The sequence below is a fragment of the Drosophila pseudoobscura genome, chromosome 4 (genome assembly GCF_009870125.1).
Source record: "Drosophila pseudoobscura strain MV-25-SWS-2005 chromosome 4, UCI_Dpse_MV25, whole genome shotgun sequence".
NCBI classification, from domain to species: Eukaryota; Metazoa; Arthropoda; class Insecta; order Diptera; family Drosophilidae; genus Drosophila; species Drosophila pseudoobscura.
This window is the reverse complement of record NC_046681.1, coordinates 13,420,923-13,447,970: the sequence shown is the minus strand read 5'-3', so window position 1 is coordinate 13,447,970 and position 27,048 is coordinate 13,420,923. Positions and strand designations below refer to the sequence as shown.

The following is a 27,048-nucleotide window of genomic DNA, read 5'->3' as shown; positions in this document are numbered from 1 at the left end:
ACGAGGGAAAGCGGAAGGCAGGACTAGACAACGGATCACACAAAAGGAAAGAACTCTAAACAGGAGGCCCTGATCCCTTTTCTGATGCAATGAAAGTGAAATCCTGCAGCTCATAAATCAGTTGTCGTTTCCTCAGTGGATTCTTTTTGTTCTGTCCATCGGATACGGCATGCAAATGTGCAACTGTTGTGGCAACACACGTTTCACGGCGGGACTTTGGCGGAGGGAAATATTTTGACATTGACATCGGCCTACGAAGAAAAGTATCTCTGTAGCTGATGGATTAGTGCGGATTAACGCGAGACGAGACTCCAGCCTCCTGCCTGCTGCCTGGTGAAAGTTGTGGCAGGTAGTTTGCTGACTTTTCTGCACGGTGATGCCACGTTTACGCTTCTTGAAAGAGGCGTTTTGTTTACACCGAAATTAGGGCAACTTAAGAGAGTTTTGGAGTGAAGGTTGGGCATGTTTTTGTGAAAAGAAGGTCAACATTTGTGGGTGGGACAGGGCCATTAGCTCATTAGTGGCGTGGAAATTTGTGATTTAGGAAAAAATATTATAAAATAATATAATTGGCTCTGAAAATTATGCAAAAATGTCTGTGTCTTTGGGAAACTTTTGTTCAAGCGTAGATAAGACATTTTGCCATATAATTCTGAATATTTCGCTCTGCAAGTCTCTGAAGATATAGCCCCCACAGCACACCCCACAACTATGCAAATCACAGACTTCCCTCCACCCCCCGATTGAACACTCCATCAAGATCGATACGGAAAATCCTTTATTGAGTGCAAAATGTAGTGCAAATGTATGCATAAAAAAGTAGTTTGATTTTTCCAAGCATATAATTTTCTTCAGATTTTCCACAATAATTTACTTGATGGGCGATTAAAGATTTGAAATTCAAGCGGCGGGCAGGCAGCAATCGGTTGACCAATGGCTGCCAATGCCATAAACAAAACGTTGACTGAGTTTTTGCCTGCTGGCCACAGAAAAAAGTGGCAGCAGCAACAAGAGGCAACGGCAGCAAACATTCTCAACATGAGCAGCTGATATTTCACATAAACGACATAAAGACTCGCAGAGGCAAAGGCAAAGGCGAGGCACGAGAAGGCGATGATCGCCAGAGACTTTTTCTGTGTGGAGGAGGTGTGTAGCCAGGCAGCAGCAATTGCTGGTATTGCAACGTGCAATCCCCCCTTCCCTCCCCTCCCCTCCCCACCAGCGGATGGACAACAAAGCCAAACTGGAGACGACGACGCCATCGCCATTGCCACCACATGCTGCAAGAGCAGAGCTCTCTGTGGGCCTCGGCGAGGAGCCGAATATATCAAATGCGATCGATCGCCAATGTCTCGGAAGCCTCCGCCGTTCCGTCCTTACCATTCCAGCAATGTAAATCCAATTTGATCTGTGCCGAACGCAAAGCTGCTGCTGCTGCTGTTGCTGCTGCTGCTGCCTCTGTGGCTGTGGCACTGCCTCGCCTGACTTGATGGCCTCGAAGAAGTGTAGGCAAAACATTCAGACGGCAGCGAAAACTGGCAAGAAACTTTTGCCAGCGAAGAGATCACAGATCTGTTTGTGGAGCCTGATTTCTTTTTGTTTTGCCTCGCGATTCGTTTCGTTCTTGTGTTGCTGCTACCTTAACGCGCCACAAGATTGTGGCAGCAGCAGCAGCAGCAGCGGGCAGCAGGCCCTTCAAAAACTTTGAACTGTGGCGCAGACGACTGCGGACTTGTGCCGGCTTTCAGTTTGTTTTGGTCATCAAAGGACGGACACCATCGGACTCTCGGGGGCATACAGCAAGCAGCATGCAGCATGCAGCATATATATATGTCTGTGTATAGGCATTCGTGTTGTGGATCATGGGGCATGGACTTTTACAAGTCCAAAATGGATGGCGACACTTTTTCTTGCGCTTTTGTCCATTGTCCCCAACAGAAGGAGCTCTGAGGCAGGAGATCTCTAGACAGATATCCCGCCAGACGTTGCCCTAAAAAAAGGATGCCTTTTGGGGTGTTGTCAAGGAATTAGCAGGCAGGAGGCAGCCAGGCAGGCAGCCAGGCAGGCAGTAGGCTACGGAGAAACTGTTTCTCAATCAAAGCAAAACCCTTTCTGGATTCGTATTTCTCAACCAAAACCTAAATTCATTCCAAACCTTTTCCGAAACTCTTTGCAAATCTTTTCCAAAGTTCATCCTCAAACGCTTGAAAATGTCCAACAAAAAGGAACTTTTCCATGCCACATCCTTCACCAACGAGAAGAGCACCATGGGCACTGCTTCGCCGGGCAGGGAGTTCCTCAAGAAACTGTTAGGCAAGACCGTGCGAGTGGTGCTCGAGGATAAGCTCATTCTCATTGGTATCCTTAGCTGCACGGACCGTGATCAGAATCTAATACTCTCCGATTGTGCCACATTCCTCAACGAGGGAGAGGAGCCCATTTCCAGGGGAGATGTGATGGTCCCAGGGGAGAAAATATCCAAGATTTCGATTCCGATACCATTAAATATGCAGAAAGTTGAAAAACCCAAAGCGGAGAACAAGAAGAAGGAAGAGCAACTGCCTGAAGAGAAAGGGACCGACAAGATGGAGTCGCAGGAGAAAGAGGACCAGGAAAAGGCAGCAGAGAAGACCCACTTGAAGGAGGATTAGAAGAAAGAGAGACAAGGAAAAGAAGCAGAGAAGAACGAGTGCAAGAAGAAGAGAGATAGAAGAACGTAGCTCGATAGAAGGAAGGAGAGCTAGAAGAAGAAAGGCAGGAAAGAAGTAGAAGGAGAAAAAGAAAAAGAAGGAGAAAGTGAATCCTGAAATGGAGAATAAAAAGGTAGAGAGACCTCATATAGAAAGAACTAAAAAAACTCAATCTTACACAACAATTATTTTTCAGCCGAAATTGAAAAATATCGATTATTCTATCGTTTCAAAATTGCTGTCAGAAATTACGGAATATCGATTGAAAATAAACAAAAACAAATAGCTATTAAAACCCAATAAAAAGGCCACAAAATCGATTAAAACTAATAAAATCTATAATAAATAAATAAATAAAATCAAAACAAAAATCGAATTCCGTTTCAAAATTTCTGTCAGAAATGATAGAAAATCCACTAAAAATAAAACAAAAACAAATATCTATTTAAACCCAATAAAAAGGCCGCAACATCGATTAAAACTAATAAAATCTATAATAAATAAATATAATAATTAATAAATAAATAAAATCAAAACAAAAATCGAACTCCGTTGCAAAATTGTTGTCAGAAATTACAGAAAATCCATTAAAAATAAAACAAAAATTGCATAATATAGATAAAAATGTTCAATAATCGATTAACACCCGATAAAAAGGCCACACTATCGATTACAACTAACAAAATCTATAAGAAATAAAAAAAAAACAATCTAATACCGTTTTAAACCCAATCAAAGTTGATTTTCTATGCACAAAATCCTTTCTTTAGCGCCCACTAATCACATTGTCACACACGACTCGCCCTGACAATACTTGACAATACTTTTTTGTTGGCCCCTCATTTTCTGGGGGTTTTTGTTGTTTTTTGTGTGTGTTCGCGAAAGGCTGTGAAACAAACTCATTACGTGAGAGAGCAGCCCGCAAAGACCCTGGGGCCTGGGGGCACCACAAAAAAGTGGCGCGATCTTTATCAGCGTTTTCCACCAAACTCCGAAAGCGACTGATAAAATATTTAAAAAACTTCAACGGGGATGCCTTAACCGCAGCCAGCGTCTGACAGGACAGCAGCAGCAGCAACAAAAACTCTAGTCTCTGCCTCTCTGGCTCTGGCGAATGCGTTTTCAGGCCCAGGAATCGATCGGATCAAACAATGGGAGCTCCTGCTCTCCTTCTGGGCTGCTGCTGCTGCTGCTGGCTGCTGGATAAAACCGAAGCTCTCGGGCAGCCATCGAGTGACAGACAGACAGAGAACACAAGCCCAAAATTCCAGAGCAAAGACTCCAATAAATTTCGTTAAATGCGCACGCGTGCGAGGAACAACAACGAGGCTCCGGGGACGACGTTGCCGGGTTGTCATTGCGGATCCGAGATCGGGAGGATCGGGTGCCTCTTCGAACCAGAGGCAGAGGCAGCTACTAACTCAGTTACCACCAGAGCCCAGCAATTGCGATGGACATCTCTCTCTCTCTCTTTGTGTCTCTGTCTCCCGCTTGCCTGCTCGTTTATTTGGTCTCAATCGATCGAATTACTCTGCTAGAGATGGTAGCGTGAAAAGTACAGTCACGGAGGGTGTTGTAAAAGTGGGGCTAGAGGATTGAATGTATGGAAAGGAGAAAGGTAAAGACATTTTGAGGTTCTAGATACGGTGAAGAATAAAATTCAAGAGGGATAACCTCTGTTAGAGATGGTAAAAAGGAGCAATCTAGCAATAATCGATAAGTAATCGATTACAATCGAGAAATAGGATCAGAGGCACATAATAAAATTCAATAAATCTAAATCTGGCAATAAATTGTATAAGAAATTGGAATAACCAATTAATCGAAAAATTAAAAAAAAATCTATCGATTAAAAATTAATCAAATCACATGCAATGTCCATAATCCTTTAAAAATTTAAAAGATATAATATTTAGAATGCTGTTAAAATACACAAAAACTTTTCAGATATGGTAGAGTGGAATAATCGATAAATAATCGATGACAAACGATACAAATCGATAAGATCTAAATGATAGTAATATAGAATAAAATCCACTGCATGGAAAATCCTATAAATTGGCTTCCAAAATATAAATTCTTCCCATTTTCTGCCACCAGCTTCCCCTCACGTATGCCACAATCGTTTTCCTCGTGTCTTTTCGTGTCACTGAAACCTTTCCATCTCCAGTAACCAATTCCTGGACCTCTATCACAAGTTGAGGGCATTCTGTAAACCCTAACAAGCTGATGAGACATGAACGCGCGCGCTTAGCAAATACCAAAATGTCATCCCGGGGAAAAATCACATTGTGCGCCATTATTTTTTGTGGAGCCTGGATCATGGAAGGAGCAGCAGCAGGAGCATCTGGAGCATCTGGAGCAGGCTTCGGGTGGAACCTTAGCTAATGCAATGCAGTGTCGTCGTGTCTCATAAGCCATAAACATAAATAAAGGCACCTACTCCCCAAGTCAAGGCCCCAGAGCGGGGCAACAGCAACATTCAAAAGTGGAATGGTGGCTCGCCAAAAATGTCAACAACAGCCGCAACAATGCCACGGGTGGAGCATCATCAGTGGAGAGAGAGAGAGCATCAATATTATGGATGGACACAAGCGCAAGGGTTTACCCAAAATGATGGAACAATACACAGGGGCTATGAGATCTCCAGAAGTGGATCCCATGCAATGGCAGGACAAAAGATAAATCTCTGACTTTTTGGGATATGCGAAACATGGCAGAGTGGCAGGCAGTCAGCCCTAGAGGGGGGAAAATGTGTTACACTTTTGAGAAGAGATCTTAAAGAAGGGGGAAAACCAGTGTTCTTTCTACTTCGGTGCTGTTGAGACCATTGCGAAGAAATCAAAGATGTGGCTTCATCCTTCACAGCCTTCACAGACTTCACTCTTCTCAAATGGAAATTCTCATTGACTTTGATCTCGTGTAACTCTATACGGTCTTCAGTCTTCAGTTAGAGAGTGGACTGCGACTGGCACTGACTATCTGTCCATCATATCATATCGGATGCCGCTAGAATGTCCATTCAATTATCAAATTAATTAGCTAAGCCTATCTTAGAGTCAGGTCCACGAGCAGGCCAGCAAGCGAGCAACTAATTGCAATGAGGAAACGATCTTTCGCTCTTTCGTTCTTTCGATCTTTCGATCTGGTGCTGTGGTGTGCATAAAATGATTGCAGCGACTGTACGCGGATCAAAAGTGCAATCGAAGCGACAGGCAACTAGCAGCAACGAGCAGGAGAGATCTCTTCTCACGATTTTATAATCAGCGACAAAACCTGACAACTTGAGCGGCTAATGAATGATTGATGTGTGTGGCGATTGCAACCGGACATCGATCGAGAGAGCAGTAGAGAGGGAGAGGGAGAGGGAGATTGTGCTGACCTTGCATTTGCATTAATCATCATTGATTGATCACTAGAGTGCGACTAAGTACAGGCCACAGAGCTTTTTGTGGTATAATTTGATATCTGAATGAATGACGGGGACTGACGGACTGAATGCCTGAGTGACTAATTAGCGCGACGATCCGGCATCCATCCAGCATCCAGTTCTTGATTGATGGCACCGCGAAATTTAAGAACCAAAGCAAGAGAATGAGGAGGCCTTGGCCTCGGCTTCGGCAGAGCATCTGCTGTCAAGTCATTGCGAAAAGGATTAGCTCCGATGCGATCAAATGGTGCCGACACATCAGCTTCCAGTATAAAAAAGTTGACACTGGCAAAAGCTGCAGAGCCACAGAGCCACAGAGCCACATCATGATGGATCAGTCATTCATTCAGAGGGAATCTCCACGAGAGAGCGAGACGGGAACCCAACTCCAAAGCATATTCCATCAGCTGTCACAAAATATGTCACTGTCAGAGTCGTCGGTCTGCAGAATTCTCTTCACTTTTTGGAGTATGCTCTTCTGCAGTTTCTTCTTAGAGGCTCTTTTCTTTTTTTTTTTGGGGATTTTTTTGCTTTGCTCTTTTGACAAGGGAACGCTCGGCTAATCCAATTTAATTTGAATGTCAGTTCGTCTGGAAGACAAGAGTCAAGACTCGGGAGACGCTTGGGCCTCGAAAACCCCAACCGGAGATGAAGATTCATGGGTATTAAGGAACACTTCTTCATCATCTGATTTGCCTTTCACTCTTACTACTAATTTTATTGTTTTTCTTGTTGTATTATTCGCTCTCTGTGGCGGCATTTCAAATTTGGTTTCCCACACCACCGCACCACCGCACCACCACATGGTCGCTTCGGGACTTAATTTGCTTCACTGAATTCACAAAAAGCCTCTCGAGGCAGACACAGAAGCTCCCGAACAAAATTAAATTTTGTATGAAATTCGATATGATATGTGGGGATTTTGAACAGTAGTTTGTTTTGGAAACGATTCGATCGGGCATTCGGTAGTCGCTGAATCACACAAATTTCTGCCAAAAAACGTTTATGAACGAGAAAGTCTTGGGGAGATGATAGAAAGTTGGAAGATCAGTGCAGTCCTTAGAGATGTTCTGCTCGAAAAAGAATACATTTTATGAACAATATCTCAAAAAGAAGAAGGGAAGTAGCGCTCCTACATATGTACCTCTTCTAAAAAGTTTTTAAGGTACAGATCAGAGATATTCTGGTACTTTCGAGGAACTTTTTAGATAAAGATTCAAATCTCTTACTATCCTTTACCTCTTCTCTGATCTACACCTATATTTTAGAGAAATTAAATGGATTTTCTAACACCTTTCTTTGTTTCAACAGCAAAAATCTATCCCATCATTCAGACCCCTAAATGCCACTCATTTTGATGGGGTTTCTATTTAAATATACATTTCTCCTTCACCATAAATCATGGAATTATTAATATATATATATATTTCTAGCACAACATAATCCCATTTCCACATGATCGCAGCGCGAAAGTTTCACAATTTTTCAACATTTTTTGATGAATTCTTAGCAGGCGAATGCCGTGTTATACGATTTTTCCATTCGATTTATGAGTTGTTTTAAATTCAAACCAACCCGAGAAAAAAAGAAAACCAAAAAATTGTGTCGTCGCATTTATTTTTGTGGGATTATTTATGGGATGGCAGCAACCCATGCCCCAGAGTGGCAGTCCCCAAGCGGCAATCAGAAGATGACGACAATGATTCGCCAGAATGAATGCTCGTATCTTTTGCATCTCTCAGACAATCCATCTCTGAAGATGTATCTCGCGCCACAGCCCACAGCCTACACATCTACAGATACTCAAACTAATTGCTTTAGTAGTTTTTTGTTTATAGATACTTTCGGGCTGGTAGTTTGTTTCTTTGCTGCCTTCGATACCCATAATGAAATGTTTTTCGGTCAATTTGATAATGCTCTTCTGCCTCTTCTATAAAACAAATTTATGACAGAAACGCGGCAATAAATATGTTAAGTTTTCGTTTTATTTCGGCCCCAAAGAAAGCAGCAGCCGCCACAGAAAATTCAATGACGAAACGACAGAGCGGCGCAGCGGCGGCGACACATCGTCGGGGTCCCCAAAAAAAGAGATGGATATTTTATAAATAGTGGGTGTCTGTCGTCTCTCCATCGAACGATTCGATTGGGTCTTGATTGTGATTTACAGCAATTTGGATATTTATTCAAATTTTCCCCAACAGATGAGCCATCGGGAAGTGGGGACGGGGCCCCAGCGATCTGTTTATCTGTTCGTTTTATTATGTAAAATGCCTTTCACGGGCCATCAATGGACCCGGGTTTGGTGGCGGGGGGGACGGGGGGGAGCTGCATGCTCATCAACATTCAAATATGCGGCAATCAAACATCGACTTTGGCTCTATCTGTAGGTCTCTCCTTTGCTCTGGCTGTGGCTCTTTCTCTGGCCATTGCCTGCCTTCGATGTTCATTCGATAGTGCACTAATAAAGCCATTCCATGCTATTTTTCTCAATTGCATGCAAAATTAATTGCAAAGAAAGCAAAAGGAAAAACGCTTTGCGCCCCAAGTGTCAACAGTGGGACAAGGCCTGGAGTTTTTGCCCAGAAAAGTGTTGCATTATTTGCATATTTCCTTGGCCTTTTTGAACCACTTTTCATTGGCTCTCGCCCCACTGTTCGCCTCCAACGATGCGCACAGCTTGTTCGCATTTGTCTTCTGGGGGCCCTCGCTGGCCTCCTCCTGGCCGTTTCTTTCGCTTTTGTTTTATGCCTCGCCCTTGCCCAGTGCCATGCCCCCAGCTCGGGGCAACCTCTGTGCAACATTTCCTCTCCTCCTTCTGCTGCTCGCGAACGCAGGCATCCGTCAGTTTTTAATATTTTCCATTTGTTTTTCACTTACGTTATTTATTGGCCCACTCGGCGACAGTGGCGCTCGCTGCTCCCCCATTCTGTAGGTTGACAAGAACTTGTCATTGACTGAGGCACAAAATTAGCATGTGTTGCATGCCCCCACCATGCTCTCTCTCCTCCGTTCGGGGCAACACAGTTTATTTGCTGTGAATATTTTTGTGTGTGTCGCTTGGTTGCAATTAATAAAAAGTTGGCGCTGTTGTTGCATCTCTGCATCGGTCTTGTTTGCTGTTTCATGTTGTTAATATTTTGTAAATTAATGTTCGATGCAGGAATGCGGACGTTGCAACATGTTGCACAGCCAGCCAGCCGTCTGGCTTCAAGAAGTTTTTATTGAAGTATAACATTAAATTTGGCATACAAAATTTTCCCACTTTTTGAATGGCAGGCGAAACCCCCCCCATTCATGGGCAATAAAATGGGGGGGGAAAATTGAAAGAAAATCAAGGAAAATTCTAGGGCATAAAGTGGGAATAGGGAAAAATTATAGACACATATTCATGATAAATCCTCTAAAAATATTCCTTTAAAAATTACCCACTTTATTTATTAGTTTATTTAAAGAAAAGGCTTTATTTATATACAAAATCCCCCACTTAATTTTGTTGTATTTTCTTAGAGAATCCCGCGCTAGTCAGCTGTCTATCCCAACTCAATCCCGTGTAAACTTTCAACATTCTGACACTTGAACATGCCACGATTTTGGCCCCTAGAATTTCCCACATAACACATGTTACCATTCCATTTGAATTTTCAGGCGAGAACTACCACTAAAATAAATATTATGCCAATTTAAACATAATGATTTATTGGTTTATTTATCTTTCAAATATTTTCACTCATTTCACAAGAGAAATGCCAAAGAGTGAAGGCGCACAGCCCACGCATTTGACGGATGGTTTGTCAACCGAAGAGTCTTCGAACCAACAAGAATCCAGAACCATTGGACGAGGAGGATGACGAGGCTGCTGCAGCTGCTGGTTAATGCCACTGACTGTGGCATCGAATTTTAACGAAGGCGCCGACAGAGATATTGACGAATCGCGAACTCGAGAGCCGCGAACCCCGAAAATGCGGAAATTCCAAAGGCGTGGGTGCTGCATTTTCTTCTTCTGGAGAGAGTTATGTTAATTGTTGACACGTCAATTTGAATCACGACTTACACTCTCTCTTGTCGCATGCGTGGCACTTAATTTATGGTTTCTCGGGTGAAAATCGCAATTATCGTTTTTTATTATGATTTAATGGCAGGTCCAAAAAAAGAGCCAGAGAAAAGCCACATCCAACACCAAGAAATGCTTTTTAAAATGTACAATATTTTTCTTTTTTATAATTTTTATTAATTTTCACGCATCATCGAGCAAATATTTTATGATGATGGAAGCGTTCTTTTCACTCTCGCGAGCCCCGTAATTGTTGGTGTCGCTAGGAACAACAAGTTAATTAATTTGGCTAAATGAATGGATCTTAATGGGGGTACAACATGTTTAATGGATTTTTCGGCGCTTTTGTCATACAGAAAAAAACATATCTCAAGAACCGATCGGACGGATGGACCAAAGAGCGACAAAGACAGAACGAAAGAAAGAGAAAGCCGATTATGACTCCAGGGTGAAACATTTCACTTGAGAGTTATCGTTGTAGCGATAATTATCGATCATTATATGCTCCTAAGAATAATTATAAAATTGCATCGTTCATTATCTAGTGTTATCGATCATTTATTGATAACGATCAACGATAGTAATCATTTGTCAACAATAATAATCGATGGCCGATTAAATATTTATCAATTAATTATTAATTATTATCTTTTAATAAAATATATTTTATCGATAACTATGGCTACCAACAGGTAGCCCTAAGAAATGATTAATTAATCGATAATTATCGAAATGATCGATTTCGACTCGTTTACTCCTCTTTTCCTACATTTGTAGGTCTTTATAAGTAAGATTAATCCACTAATTTCCTTCGCCTTTCTCTAAACTTAAATTATCCATAATTTATCGAATCAATTTTCCCTTTTCGTCCCCCTTTTAAATATTAGAGCATTCCCCTTTCGTTAATTTCTGGCCAATTTAAACCGCTTTTCCCTTTCTAATTTCTGGCTTAGAAACTGTCAAAATGACAACTGTCAAATAATTTCAGCTGCGAGCAAATGTTGAAACTCATTAAACAACCAACAACCCCCAACCCCCCGCCAACCCCCCACAAAAACAAACGCTGACAATGTCCAAAACAAAAAGTTGTCTCTAATTAGAAATAAATCGGAAAATGGTTGTGTGCCATTCGTATTATACATATTTTGATGGCAATGTGCTCTACTCAAAACTCAAAAGGCCATTTCCATTTTGGCAATTTTCAAAATATCAAGTGTCAAATTTTTGCTGCAGAATGTAACTCACATTTTCCCCCTGACATGTAGCATAGGGGGGGCACTCTGGGAGGCATTTGTGGGGGGGTTTCACAGCGCTGACAATTTTTTGACATGGCTGAAAAATCTGCAAAAAAATTTCAACTCTCTTTTTTTTGTGGGTTTGTTTCTAAAATAGCAATTCCGTTGTTTGTCACTTCGAGGGCTTTTCATTTAGGTGCCTTGTCATGAGTGTGTGTCTGAGAGTGGTGGGCGTGGCACGTGTAATTACGGTCGACACTTCATTGTTTAGCCACCCTATGCAGCCCTTTCCATCATCCCTTTTTTACGGTTCAAGGCTACTTATGGGGAGGGGGGGAAGGACCAGGATTTGCGTTTTTAATTTGACATTTCATCTGGGTTTGGTTTTGAATGGAAATGTATTCTTATAAATGAAGTGTTGGCTCACTTTGGGTGTGGAAATAAAGGGGGAATTATTAAAGATATGATTGTTGACTGGGGGTGTGGGATTAAGATACGTTTTGGGACATCTTAAAGTTAAGAAATGTGAACTTTTTGTTAAGAAAGATCTTTGTATGGAATATAATAGATTATAGTAGCGTGGAACTTACCTTTAAATCATTTAGAGGGGTCTTTGTATAGCTGAGGAGTTTCTGGAGTTGGAAACCTTAACTTTTGCATAGAACTTAATTTATTCAGTCTCTAAGAAGGGGATTATTGCCTGTTTTTAAACCAATTTTGAATGTAGGATCAAAAAGTATCTCTAAACATAAACACACCCTAAAAAGTATCTATGCACTTAGAAAAATATATTTTTAGCTTCTCTTTTTCACAGACTCTCTTTCATTCTATCGTAGTGCAATTTCTTAAACTTTTATTATAAAAATAGGTCTGTTGCAGGTCTGGCTTTAGTTGATAAACATATGTGTACCGTACTCAACCCCTTACCATTTGATATTCCCTACCTAACCTAACGCAATCTCACATATATTTTCTCTAGAAATTCCAAGATTCCTTTGCCCAGAATCAACTAGAAGTAGCTTTCCAAAAAAAACCGTTTCCACCCCAGGGAAAGGGGTTGGACATTCCAGCACACTTTGGCAGGACTTCGGGTCAACCTCAGGAAAGGACTCTGTACATCCTTTTGGGCGGGAGGTGGCGGTAGCTTCGGTGCTCGCTCGTCAAGTGTTTGGCCCCGTTGTTTGTTTTGATGGAAACCACCCGATGGCCGACCCCTTGAAAGTTTTTGGTCCTGTGCGCACATCACACAAACACCCACAAAAGTGTCCCCGATACTTTCTGCCCCCACCCCCCTATCCCACTCTCTCTATCTCTCTCTCTCTTTCGCTCTGTCTCTGTCTGTTTCCTCTGGTTGCTGGCTGCCTCTGCCTCTGCCTTCTGTCCATTATCCTTGTGGCGCATGTTTGTCTTTCATCATTTTTTTTTGTTTCTGTTGTTTTTTCTGTGGCGCTTCCCTCCTTCTTCTTTTTTTTATGGAATTTATGTTTTTTATGCTTTGCTTTTCATCTATTTTTCTACATTTTCTGCTGACCGCAGAGCTGGAGGAGGGGGTAGGGGAAAACTACAACGCAAGAGGACTCGAATCCTTGGCCACTTGTGAGGACTACGATGTCCACAGCTCCCAGTCGTCGTGTCGTCCATGTCCATGTCCTCTCGCCCCCATTCCATTCGTTTACATTCCTGTCTATCTTCTGGCTCTGTCTCTCTGCCTCTGCCTCTGCCTCTCCCGCTCTCTTTCCCTCTTTCTCTGTCCGTCTATCGTATGGCGGACATTTTTCTTATTTGCAATAAATTTGGTTATGAATGTTCTTTCTCTCTCTCTCTCTCTCTCCCTGCCCCTCGTTGCTGCTGCTACTGTGGCTGCCGCTTTCTGTTACTGGGAAATTGTACATAATTTTCACAATTTTGATGTTAACTTGAAAATTTACGATACGTTATTTTGAAATGATGGTTTTTGCCCGGTGGTCTGCTCTTCGGATCCACTCCAACAGCTCCCACATTTACGAGTATCGCTTTGGGTATATCCAGGCACTAGAAATTCATTTTTACGATACGAGATTTCGAGAGAACACAGCCCCCAGAATGGGTATTAAAATTGTCACCTAATTTTAAGGGTAACTATTCCTCTGTAAAGGTATTTATGCTGATGCTAAAGATACATTTTAAAACACAAATCGGAGAATAAAATAATAGCATCTTATTTTGCATTTTTCTGTAAGCTTTAATTATTATTATTTTGATATATAAATAATTAAAATAGTAGGGTATTATAGGAGACCTAATCTTAGTGGAAGTTTTTTAGTGTTGGAAAGAATAAAAATTTTGTATTTGCAAATTGTGTAAGACTTTGATAGAATAGGTTTTTGTTTCACTTACTTCAATTATTGTATCTTCTTGAGAATTGATTCGGAATAGGACACTTTGTTGTATCAAAATTTGTAGGAACACTGTAGAAAAGAATGAAATAAATTGTAATATAGTAATATATAGTATAATATAATAGTAAAAAACTGTTATACGATTTATTTAAGATTTAATTATAGTAGACTTTGCGATGGATACTGTATTTAATTCACGCTCTAAAGTCAAATATGGTCAAATTTTATAATAATTAATACAGATGTTTTATAAATTTTTGAGAATTTATATGGCTAGAAATTAAATTTGTAAGGCTTCTAATGATAAATAGGCTATAAATTATATGAAAAATCATCAGTAGTAGAGAAGAAACGTTATTCAATAGGTGCTACGAATCTGATACCAGATAAATCTAAGATTAAAATATAGATAAGACTATGAAGAAGTTTTGATTAATTTGTATGTATTTTTTGCTCATTTACTTTAGTTTAAATATAATTCTCCTCCTTAATTATTCAAATAAAAGGTCGCGCGTCATGCAGCAGCACCCCTCGTTAGGTTGAAACTTTAGTATCACAAATTAGATCCACTAAAGCTAGCTATAAATTGGTTAAGGAGTTTCGTGCTTTATTTTAAGGTTTTTTAAATCAATTATTTCACGAATACCCCTATTGAAGTAAGTATTTTTCCCACCAAGGGATATACCCACCTAGCCGTAGTTTCCCATTCAAAAATCTTACCACCAATAGACCTTCCACTGTAGCTCCCCCACAGAGCATCATCTATATGCACAGTATGCCACACATTTCTTCAAAATTCGCTGACGTATCCACAAAAAAATGACAAAATCCAGAGATACACGACGCTGTCCGAATCCCCAATCCAATCCCCGAATCCCCCAATACACCGATCCCCAAAAACTTCTAGACACATTCCGTCCATTCTGTGCCAATTTATAACCATTCCCTGTTTGCCATAAATATAAATATTTATGGTTTTGCGATACAGAACATAACTTTCCCGTTCCCTGTTCCCCGTTCCTGTCTCCCGAAAATCGTTGCAAATCGACGCAAAGTGCTCTAATTTACGTCAACTTTTTGGGGGGCAAGCAAAAAAAAAAAAAGACGAAAAGCTAAACGAGAAACTAGAAACGAGAAACGAGAGAAAACTGTCGCACAATTAGGAATAAGAAATATTGAAGTGTCTGGAAAAACAGAGGAGTCCGGCAATGTCCTGCGAGGACATTCCCTCTGATGATGGCTCCACAAGCGAAATAAAATTAATTTATGAAAACTATTTGCGCGCAGGACACAGGACCCAGGACCCAGGACCCAGGACCGTCCTCCAAGCTCTCGCCGTCCATTGTCCTGCTGCTCGATGGATAGACACGCGCTCGTCATAATTCCTGTATAATCTATGTACGATTTGAGTAAAAACAAAGGAAAGCCCGAGCATAAATTTCACATTTTATGTGCGCTTCTCCTTCGTCTGGCTTTTGGGTCCTTCGGGGTCCTTGTGCGGGCACTGTGTCATTAGGAGAAATAAAATATGCTACTGCTGCGGGAGTCCTTTCTCTCCCCCTGCCCCCTCCTCGTTTTGGGCATGTCCTGTCCTGTTCGGTCCTGCGGAATGTCAAACAAACGATGGAACCATCAACTTTATGGGCAAATAACACAAATTACACAACGCAAGAACACAACGAGGAATTGGCCAAGGATATCCTATGGATATGTCCATGTCCATGTCTTGTCAATTTTTTTGTCTACAAATTGTTTTGGAAATGCAATTGTTGAGTAACAGATACATCGGTTTTCGAGCTTATTTCTTGGCAAAAATATACTAGAAAGTGCTTGAAAGTTTTAGGTTTTATTCAAAATTGAAGCTCATACATTCGAAACCGCTTTTGTCGAGGCACAGATACACTTTGCAGCTTATTTCTTTGAGAAAAGATCTTTAAAAATGCTTGAAATGTTTAAAGAAGTAGTTTTGGGATGATCTTTAGAAGAAACTTTTCGAGTTCGGGCATTATATTTTTAAAGAAAAAATCTCTGGCCAAAAGTGTACCAATTCCATTCGTAATTGAAGAAAAAACGTTTCTTTCGAGGCACAAAAAGGCTTTGAATATATATTTTTATAGATAAAATGCTTGAAGATTGAAGAAAGCAATATTTGGGATGATCTCTAAAAGAAAGTCTATATGTTCCGTTAGAAATAATATATAAAACGTTTTTGTCGAGTCGCAAAATATGCTTTGAAGACAACTTTTCCAATAAAAAAATGCTTAGAACTGCTGGAAATGTTCGTAGAAAATCTTCCTAGAAGAAACTTTTGGAGTTCCAGTGGAAATTGAAGAAATAACGTTTTTATCGAGCCACAATAAGCGTTGATTCCTATAGATACTCCTTCAGAAATGATTGAACTGTTAAAATAAAGCAGATTTCGAGATCTTTAGGTAAAAGTTTAGAAGTTCCTTTAAAAATTTAAGTGAAAACCAGGAACGTTTCTGTGGAGGCACAATAAGCGTTGTTCCTTTTAGATACTTCCTCAGAAATGATCTCCAGATACAAGTTTGGAAGTTCCTTTAAAAATTTCAACGAAAACCCGAACGTTTTTGTGGAGGCACAAATGCAAATATTTCCTGTATCTGCTGCTTCATTCATCCAACTTTATATGCCATCATTTAGCATCTTTCCCTGAAAGATGGAACTTCCTCAAAGTTTTCAATGAGGCCCACTTCATTCTAGCTCCTCTGTAGCTTCTCCTGACTATTTCTGCCACTAATTCCAACAACTCGTATCATATTAAATATGATTCGTAATAGGCAACTGTTGCTGTCATTCGGCGAGGGCCCTCTGACAGTTGGGTTCACCCCAGTCACCCCACACCTTGACTGTAATTTTCGTCGTGTCCGCAGAAATCTCAACTCAAGACCAATTATGAATAGAACAATTAATCTCTAATTATGCCTGAATATCTGTCATGCGAATTATAAGCAAGAAATTAAATGAATATCAACAAGAAGACAGAAGACAGAAGACACGAGAAGGAGAGAGCATCCCAGCATCTCGGAGGAGATCGCCACAGATCATATCTTTTGGGTGCCAACAGCCACAGAGAGTCATCGTCTGATGTTGTTGCTCCATGTGGCTGCCTGCCTCTTCTGGGGACCCCTCTGGGGACCCCTCTGGGACGGGGCCATGTTCGCCTGTGCCGCCTGGCTGATCGGATTATGACAGCCAACGACACAACAACAGCAGCAGCAAAAGATGCCTACCAACAGATGCAAACGGATGCGAGAGATGCGAGAGATCCAAGAGATGCAAGAGATGTGCGGCACATTTTGATTTGGATTAAGTGAAAATTCATTAGATAATTTTCAGGCCGTGTGTTGTCGTTGATGGGAAGATGCCATGCATACAGCCTGCTTACGGCCTTATAGCCTCCAATAGTGCGGGGGGAGGGGGACGGCTAAGTATGCCAATTAGTTTATATTAGCAGCGATTAAAATCGAATGCGGCGACTCGTCTCGACTCGCCTGGTTTAATGTCACGGAAGTCGCGAATGATGTGTTGATGGAATATAAGCTCATTAAATGAAAGGATTCCACTGCAAGTTTGTTGCCAATATTTCCGTTTTCCTCCACTTCAGTGCACTTTCCCACAATCGTTTTTGCCCTCGCGCCTTGGACACCAAATAAAGATGCAAATGACTCTCGGTGAGCCATAAAAAACCCCCCCACACTCTGTACACGTAGACAAACAATGCAGCAGCAGCACCGGCTGAAGGATGTGTGGGTCCTCTGCCAGTGATCAAAGCAGACAAGTGGGGAGTCCATTAAAACACTAACGTCACGTCAAGCGGCCAATGATGAATGTGGCCCAAGGATGAACGGACGAGCAGACGAACGGCCGAACGGATAGATGGACGAATGTTGCCACAAGGCTGGCCAGGACGTGGCTGCTGCACAAGGACTGAAGACAAAAGGATGTGCAAAAGTGCAGGCGAAAATCAGCCAAAAAGAGCCGGCCAAAAGGGAGGCACACGAAGGAGCTCCAATCGTAGGAGAGAAACAATTGCCAAGCGCCTGGACGCCGGACGCCGGACGTTCGAGGATGTGATGGCAATTTAAGTCCGACAGTCACTCACCAAAATGGGTGGCACTGTGCGAGTGGGCGTGGCGTGCAACATCTCCATGTGTCTGTCTGAGCGGAAGTGACGGGAAGTGCGCCCCTTTTGCAGCGCCATCATGAAGTCATTCACTCAATTTATCGTTTGATGAATGTCCTGCCAGATAGTCCTCGTCCTCGTCCTGCTGCTGCTGCTCTGTGGTGCCCTGCGTCCTGGTGGTAGCCCCTACTGCCCTGGGGGGCGTTGATGTTGCAACACACACACGTTTAATGGCCTTTTGAGCAGTTGATAAACGTTTCGCTCGTTTGGCGTTGATGAAATGTTGTCGTTGTCGTTGTCGTTGTCCTTGCGTGTCCTTTCTCTCTCTCTCGTTGGTTGCATGCATCATCGTTTATTTATGCCTGGCATATGGGGCATATATCCTCCTGCTGAATCTCTGGATCTGCGTTTAGTTTTTGCCCAAACATTTTCTAATTGTTTTTGTTTGGTTCTCGCTCTTTTTGATTTATGAGCCTCTGTTTTTCGGGCTGCGTTTTTCTTCCTTTTGGCGGCAGTTGAGTGCCTCTGTATGTTGCATTGGTTGCACAGTCCTCTCTGGCTGATGACAACGACACTATTATGATGTCAGTGGCTGACAGGCGACATACTCGTTCACATTTGACGCTGGCGCTGGATGGAGCGACCGCTGAAAGGATGTGGGTGTGGCATAGAGTTCACTTTTGACAGGAGAAAGCATGATAGGAATAGCTAGACATTTCTGAAAGGATGGTGCAGTCCCTGGTGACTTTTCAACGGATAAAGGAGTCGGTAGTGGCTGGTTTCCTGGTGTTTTATGATCCTGTTTATTGGTTGTCGCATTTCTAGAGCTTAGCCTCAAAAGATATATAGATAGAATGGATACAGATAGATAGATACATCTCTAGGGATTTTTATATATTTATTTTATAATTAAAATATTTAAATATCCAAAGATCTCTGTACCACTCTTTCTTACCCTGCTCTCTCTTTCCCAGCGTGGCTTAGCTTCGCTCTCTCCCAGCGTGGCTTAGCCTCGCTCTCTCCCAGCGTGGCTTACCCTTCCTGGCTCTCTCCCAGTGTGGCATATATTTTATACTATTTTTTCCTCCTGCTCTGTGACCTCCAATACCTCCTCTTCGGTGCCTCCCGTCCCTGGGAAATCCCCTGAAATGCCACCGCAACTGTGCTTTTAAATCATTTTGATAATGACATGCCGTGTCGCCTCCCTTTTTTTTTTTGGGGAGTCATCGAGTCATCGGTGTTTATATTTTTAGCACAAACCACAGAGCCCCGAGCCCCGAGCACCGCGTGTTTTGTGTATATTTTTGTGATTTGATTTTTATGACGTGTAGTAATTTGTTGGCTCGTTAAGTTTCTTTAATAGGAGGCCTCCCTCTTCGTTGCGGTGCAACCCGTTCGTTGCATGATCTTTTGGAGGGGGGCCGCCTACCGCCTGCATTGCTGGTCAATAAAATCTTTACGAAAAAATCTTTTACGACCCGCAGCGGCAGCGGCAGCAGCAACCAAAAGGCAGGGAAATCCTCAACCGAAAAATGTTTTTTATTGCACCAGAAACACTCAATAAAAGCGAATTATTAGTGTTGGATTGCCTTTTGTTTTTCCCCAGTTCTATTCTATATTTTTATCCGCTTTTCCATGAGCTTTTTCCGCTTTCTTTTTTTTTTAGGTGTAAATGCATTTTTATTACAAATTTAAAGCCCAACAATAGTTTATAGTGTGCCTTTTTTTTGCTCCATTTTGTTTGTTCCGAATGTAAGCCCTTAGGGTTTTTTTCTCACTTTTTGGAATATTCTTTTAAAAATTGTGTGATCTGTTGTTTATGGAAATACATATTTATGGCCGGGCTTTTCCATTTCGTGAATTATGAGATTTGATTAATTGGTTTAATGGAAACACGAGAGATAGAACCACAGAAAACGTTGTGGATGCATTTGTTGGTTGGAAAAGGTTTTAGAGATACAAAATGGAGCCATGGCTGTAGAAATTTTGGATATGCAATCGATAGATTTATGTGTATAAATATTTTAAGATCTGAAAGTATATATGGGATACTAAAATATAGGAATCAGATCAAAAACCAAAATCCAAGACCTCTAAAATACCAAAAAACGAAAAAGATACGTATACGTATCTCACAGATACATAATTTTCTTACGTAAATTAGGGTATCCTTTAGATTATACAAAATATAGACACCAAAATATGTAATAAATGCAAAAAAATACGCAAATAGTATGTAAAAAAGTCTTAGAATTTAAATATAAATTACATTTAAATTAAAAATGAATTAAACTAATTTTTTTTAATAAATTTAATTTTTTTTTAAATTTCCTTTCAAGGACATATACTTGTATTACAGAAAAGAGTTAATCTAAAGAACGTTAATTAAAGTTAATATAATTATTGATTATAATCAATCGTTTGATAAACTAAAAGAAAATGGCCGTCTCTCAGGGAAATATTTTTGCGGCATTCTATCTATAATAATTATTCCATCCCAATGATTTTTGAAATCAGTTAGATCATAAAATAATAATTATAATAATAATTAGTAATAAAATCCTGGCTTTAAAACTCACAAAATTTTTTCAAAATTTAATATTAATTTAATAATTTTTATATGTTTCACTGACAGATGTACAAAATGGTCAACAATCGTGTCAAAAATATCAATATTCTCTGCAAATCTAAGGCGGACTTCTTTCATTTCGAATGTCCTTTAAGTTTCTGTTTGGCATTCGAGCTCCTATTGGAGACACTCGTCCCGAACATTGGCAGGGTACCGTACGACGTGTCGCTGTAAGTGGAATACGTCGAGTGCACGGAGACCCGGGCCTTGGCGGCGGCCATCTGCTTCTCCACGGAACTGCGGCGGTAGCGATGGATGTTGCCGGATGTGGCGACATTGCCACCGGGACCGAGTCTTTTCGGCTTCGGGTGGCGCCTCAGCCATGTCCAGGATTTGCTTTTGTCAAAGGGTTCGTGAACAAGGACGGGTATTGGTTCTCCGTAGTAATATCTTTTGCCGGATTTTCCTGGTTTTTTCTTGATAATTTGTGGCATCTTTGCGGCCGCCTCTTTGGCCTTTGTGGCAGCTTTACTGGACTTTGTGGCACCTCCTTCATCGGTCTTTGGTTTTTTCGCTTTAACTTTTTCCTTAAAATCAGACGAAGAGTATTCGTCCAAATTATCGCTGTCGGGCCATGGGGTTTTCCGTTTGTAGTCCTGTGAATTTCTCTGATGGCCAATGGATTTGCTCTCAGATGTTCTAATTTCAGATGAAAAGTGGGCTTTCGTTTGCACTTTATCTACGTTTTTGTCCGTTTGTTCGGGGTACGCCGGATTACCGAATTCCCCTTTGGCAATGGCTTTATCTTTAGCCGATTTACTCTTATCCTGACTGCCGTATTTCTGCCGTCCTTTTGCTTGACCTCTGTCACCTTTCTCCCCTTTTGGAAGGTTATCCTTGTCCTTGTTCGATGGATTCGTAATATCGTTATACTCATCTTTTCCTTCTTTCTGGGAGCCATCGGCTGCACCTTTACCATCTTTCTGGTAGGCACCGGTTGCTCCTTTTCCTTCTTTCTGGCTAGCATCGGCTGGGCCTTTTCCATCTTTCTGGTAGCCACCGGTTGCTCCTTTTCCATCTTTCTGGTAAGCATCGGCTTTACCTTTTCCATCCTTCGAGTAGCCATCGGTTTTAACTTTTCCATCCTTGGAGTAGCCATCGGTTTTACCTTTTCCATCCTTCGAGTAGCCATCGGCAGCAGCCTTTCCATCCTTCGAGTAACCATCGGCTGCACCTTTTCCATCCTTGGAGTAACCATCGGCTGCCCCTTTTCCATCCTTCGAGTAACCATCGGCTGCATCTTTTCCCTCTTTGGAGAAGCCATCCAGTTTTCCCTCCTTCTGTTTTCCTTTTCCATTCTTCTGCTGGCCGTTGGCTTTATCTTTGCCCTCTTTCTTGCTTCCCTTAGCCTTTCCCTTCTCGAGGTCCTGGTTGAGGTCCTTGTTTGATGGATTCGTAATCTCGTTATACTCATCCGATAAGCGACGCTGGAGGTGCTTGCTTTTGGTAATATCTTTCTGTTGTTTCGGATCCACGTCGAGACCTGTCACTGCATCTATCAGAGTGTCCAGGTCCTTGGTGAGCTTTGTCTTTTTATTCACGCCATCGATCAGAGAGGAAAGCTCTTTGCCGCGAGGAGAGGATCCTGGTCTTCTGTCCCTACTAAATCCTCTTCCGCTACCATCCTGATCGGCTTGTAACACCTGGCCGTCGGGTCCCTTGAAAAGAGTTTCATCGAAGGAGATACTAAAAGATTCGGACAGCCTTCTTCCGGCCCCAAAGGCGCCTCCGTTGAGTCCTCCTCTGCCCCACAGCGAGCCCTTTAGTCCAAAAGGGTCGCCCCTGTCGGGCGTTAGGATCCCAGCGCCTGGTCCAAAGGCATTTGGGGGGCCAAAGGGTGTTCCAAAGCAGGGAATTCCGTACTCTGGGGGCTTGCGCTCCCGGTGTTCATGCCAATCGCAATGTGTGCCAATTCTGTTGAGATTTCGGGCCATCTCCTGGGCTCTTTCATTCGATTCCTGGATCCTCCGCTGGCCCCTGTCCTGGGCAGCACTCTCCGGACCGATGCCGGCGCGTTTTGCCCTGTTTTTCCCACGTCTTCGTCTCATGATTACGTCTCCAAAGAGCGCGTCGTGTGCCCCATTATCCGCATCTGGTCGTTCTCTCAATACGGATTGCATTACTTGGATGAGTTTTTTGAGCGACTCGGGATGGTAGGGGTTCCTTAGGTTCCCCTGGCTATCGAATATCCCCATGTAGTAATCGCACGTGTCATAGTTCGACAGCGGCACGTGACACGTACTCCAGGGATGCCCCACCGGATTGAGGACCTTGCTAAAGTTCTGCAGCGTCAGGGAGTACAGAAACTCAGAGACCACGTCTGCCGGTCGTCCGAGGATCTTGCCCAGAGCAAAGATAATACTTTGATTGATCAGAAACCAACGCTGCTTATCCGTGAGACAATTCTCATTCAGTTCTCCATTCATTTTCTTAATTATTTTCCTTCGTGAATTCTTGATCGGCGCTCGGATGTTCGGTGAAGGCACTTGCCCCACGGCTGGACGATAGTGACACCGACAGGCGGCCGGCGTGGGCTCGTATCGGTCGAGGCAAGGGCCCAAATCGTACATTTCCGGGGCGCCAATTATCTTATTCGTGGAAACCATTTTGTAATTCTGTTAGTAAAAAGAGTCGAAACGTATTTTTACCGAACCTGTCATTCCAAATGATTATAAAATACAGAATTATGGATTTTAAATCGTGTGAGGATTTCCGGGAATGTTAACGGACAGGAATCTCCAAGGTCTCGGCGGGTGGATTCCTCACATCATGATTGTTTTAATTTATTTTAATTAATATTTAATTTAATTTCCATATTTTCTGTTGTTTTGTCAAACTTTTGACATTTTTCTGATAGTTTTTTATAAAAATTAATATATAAAAATCTATTCTAGATCTAATCTTCAACAGAGATCCATGATATCTTTGATCTATAGACCTTATAACAGGCCTACAATCCACCTGACACTCCATCAATGATATTATGCCAAAAGAAAGAGAAAAATAGGTAAAGGGTAAAAAATAAAAACCGAATAAAATATGACAATGGGACGCACACCCTCTGCCGACCCTCTTTAAGCTGCAACAACAATTAACACACACACACACACACACAAACACAAAAGCAAAGCAAAAGTAAAATAAAACAAATAAAAAAACAAAAAGAAACAACGATTGGGTGCACAAGGGAGACAGCACTATCTATGTTGGTGCGAAAGGGAAAGAAACAAAACTAAAACGAAGCGAAGCGAGGCGAGAGAGAGAGCACCACCGAGAGAGAGAGAGAGCGAGCGCACACAGAGAGAGCATCAGCGTGCGACGCTGTATAAGGGGAAATAACGGGGCAATATGTGGAACAAACTGGCAATGGAACAGATGTCTCTGCAAAAGGGGAAGTACAGCGAGAGCGAACAGCCTGCTCTCGCTCTCTCTCTGGTGATGGTCTTTCTCTCACGTTCGCTCTCGCTCTCTCGCGCGCGCTCCAACACAAACAAAGCAGCACACACACACACACACTCTCACACGAATGCAGAATGGAGCACGCGATGCATGCAACTTTTGCCGGCAAATTAGCGGCAGAGAGACGCCGACGCTGACGCCGACGTACGACGTACGACCTCCAACCTTCACTCCCCCCCTTCCACTGCACCAGGAACAACTCTTCCCCGCGTGAACAAAAAGAGTCTCGAATGGTAGAAGGTGCTTGATTTAATTATTCCAAATAAAACGTAGAATTTTATAATTTTATGGGAGTGAAAATAAAAGGAAAATATTCGAAATTCCCATGTACTGGGTACCAATAATTGCTCTTCTAAAGGCAAAGATATTTCCATTTTCTGTTAAACGATGAATTTCTTCCTAAAATTTGTGTACGAAAACTCTTCGATTGCCGAGGAAATACTAAATATCAATATATGATTTAGGTTAAACCAAAGAAGACCCCACCACACGCTCCACACACAGCACACACCCCACCTCCACTCAAATAAAAGAACCACTAAAGCGTTGCAACAACAACAACATCAAACGGCGGTGAACACACACACACACACACGAGGTTTTGCTTTATTTACGCATAATTTTAAACAATTTATGAGCATCGCTTCAGCGTCTGTGGAAAGGTATTTGGGATTGTACATAAATTTTAGAGGTTCCAGAAACCCCAAAAGAAAAGATACACCAATCGCAGGGAAGTTCAAAGGCCCAGAAGTCTCAATAAAATATTAAAAATTAGCCATGATATAAATACAAGTAATACTTGACTTGGAGGCGCCGCTGCCGGGCGTGTTGCCACCCACAACGTGCCACAAAGGAGGCCGACACGGAAGTGTCTTTCAGTTGCAACGATTGTGGGGGCCATAAAGCCGATCGAAGATTAAAGGCGGCTGCTTCCGTGGCGAGACTTCAAACGGAGACGAACCTGTACTCTTTGCTGGTTCTCATCATAATTTTAACAATCGAATGAGTTTCTAATTTGTTTATTTGTTTGTTGTAGTGCCAGTAGTGCCAGTAGTGCCGGCGGCTGCCCTTTGAACCCCCCTATTGAACTCAGGTGCGAACTGATGGATTGTGATCTTCCATCCTTTACTTAAAAACGGGATATCCATCGGGTGTTAATCATCCGCGAATTGTGGAAATCTTTCCAGATCAAAGATCTATATCATATCGTGACCTGATAAAAACCAATGATCTGTGATCTATCTATGGGAAATGGAAAATTGCTGATTTTTCTGGTATTTACAGGGATCGTTTATACGTTCTTTGTCAGGTTGTTTTCTGGTGTGAATTTATCAAAGTAAATGGAAAATCATAAGTAATAATTATTTTACATGATGTGAGAGAATTCCTAATTGGGTGAGAAATTTCGTTTTATTTTTGAAAGTCTGTTCTAAATATTTTCCCCCCCATCAGTATACCTTTTCTTTAAACCTAAATTTCATTTCCCAACTAAAACCCACTAAAACCCCAGACGATATTGTACTGCCAGCGCATAAGCAACTGAAATTTCTACAAATCAAAAAAACGAAAATAAAAAAAAAAACTAAAAAAATGAATCCCATTTCGGAGGAACCTAAAAGTCCTTCTACTGATGAATTTTTGACACCAGTGAACAAGGAGAGGGTCCAGCAGCTGGAGACAGTCTTGGGCGAGGTCCTCAAGGAGCCAGAAGGTGCACCCCCAAAGGAGGAGGCTGCTGTTCAAGAGACGGAGGACACCGACCAGAAAGATGACTCCGGCGAGCAGCTCAACAAATTCTGGATTGCCATCAGCGGTTACCCTTTCGAACGGGCTTATCTGGTCTATCGGTTCTTCAACGACATCGGCAAGATCCATCTGAAAGGTTTCACCCAGACGAACGTCATGTATCTGAAGTACCACACCACCGTGGACTGTCAGATTGCCTTGAGCTACGATGGCCAGAAGATTGGCTATGGCGGGGAGATCCGCGTCAGCGTAAAGCCCGAGAATCCCATGGCCTTGAAGGCCTTTCTGGGGGCCATAGAACAGATGGACGAGGTGACTGTCGCCACTGATGCTGGCCCACCTATGGCCGATGCTGTGACTCGAACGGACCTGCCGGCTTCGTTTTTCATCGATATGGAGGCTACCATTCAGAAAAAGGAGACCCCAAATAAGAAGGAAGAGACGGACCAGAAGGAGGAGCAGAAGCTGGAGCAGTCGTTGGAGCCGGAGGAGGTCAAGGTTGAGCCTCCTGTGGACGTCGTTCTACCCAAAAAGTACGGCTTCTTTCAATGGCTTAAAGAGAAGATATCCCACATGTTTTTCTTCTATTAAATTTGATTACTTTTTCGTTGATGTTTAAAATTTGCCTGCTTTGTCGTTGATTCTCTGTAACCAATAAATTGGATAAATATATCCATGAATATATCGTTTGACTAATTATGCGAATACTTTTGTCCAATGACTAATCAATGGGGTTACAAATCATCCAATAACAATGCTGCCAAATGGAAATAACTGATAAAATTGTATTCTGTACAGAACAGAACAGAACAGAGCAGAAAACAGGGCGCCACATTTATAGAATTTTTAATTACAATAAATCAATTGAAATAAAATGTAATTTTTCAATTTTATCAAATTGTCATTATGCGTAATTAATTCCTATGCACAAATGCATTTTAGTGTGGCGCCACCACAGTGTGTGTGTGTGCCCCCAAAAATTGCACTGCCCCCCCCGCCGCCGTAATAGTGTGGGGGGCTGTTGCTTAATTATTATATATGTAATTTATTTGCCCCACAGTTATTCCCACAATCGGGGATTGCTAAAAAGTACTGCATACGGGGCGGGGTGGACACGCTGCACTGTGCTTTAATGCCACATTAATCCCGTGCCGCACGCACAAAAACGCACTCGAAAAAGTGCGGGAAATGACAGTAACACAGCAAACAAAACCCACACAACAAAAGCAATTCAAATGCACGCGAATGCATAGAATGCATAATTAATTTTTATTTTGATGACA

The 27,048-nt window shown here is 42.0% G+C and overlaps 3 protein-coding genes across 4 annotated transcripts; 2 read left to right on the top strand and 1 right to left on the bottom strand.

Moving 5' to 3' along the window:
• Window positions 1-2,092: 2,092 nt before the first annotated feature.
• Window positions 2,093-2,963, top strand: LOC6903391 (uncharacterized). Its single transcript, XM_033380595.1, has 2 exons — window positions 2,093-2,823; window positions 2,887-2,963. Exon 1 carries the CDS (start codon window positions 2,211-2,213, stop codon window positions 2,649-2,651), a length of 441 nt encoding a protein of 146 aa, XP_033236486.1. The 5' UTR covers window positions 2,093-2,210; the 3' UTR covers window positions 2,652-2,823; window positions 2,887-2,963.
• A 17,569-nt stretch (window positions 2,964-20,532) lies between these two features.
• Window positions 20,533-23,335, bottom strand: LOC4818028 (uncharacterized). Of its 2 annotated transcripts, none has more exons than XM_033380353.1 (2): window positions 21,712-23,335; window positions 20,533-21,678 (listed from the first exon to the last, which is right to left on the bottom strand). In XM_033380353.1, exons 1-2 carry the CDS (start codon window positions 23,164-23,166, stop codon window positions 20,635-20,637), a joined length of 2,499 nt encoding a protein of 832 aa, XP_033236244.1. In that variant the 5' UTR covers window positions 23,167-23,335; the 3' UTR covers window positions 20,533-20,634. The 2 variants fall into 2 exon arrangements, with proteins under 2 accessions (XP_033236244.1, XP_033236245.1); XM_033380354.1 differs by having other exon boundaries at window positions 20,533-21,645; window positions 21,712-23,334.
• A 2,162-nt stretch (window positions 23,336-25,497) lies between these two features.
• LOC4818171 (uncharacterized) lies at window positions 25,498-26,377 on the top strand. Its single transcript, XM_001357237.3, has one exon. It carries the CDS (start codon window positions 25,610-25,612, stop codon window positions 26,354-26,356), a length of 747 nt encoding a protein of 248 aa, XP_001357273.2. The 5' UTR covers window positions 25,498-25,609; the 3' UTR covers window positions 26,357-26,377.
• Window positions 26,378-27,048: the final 671 nt, after the last annotated feature.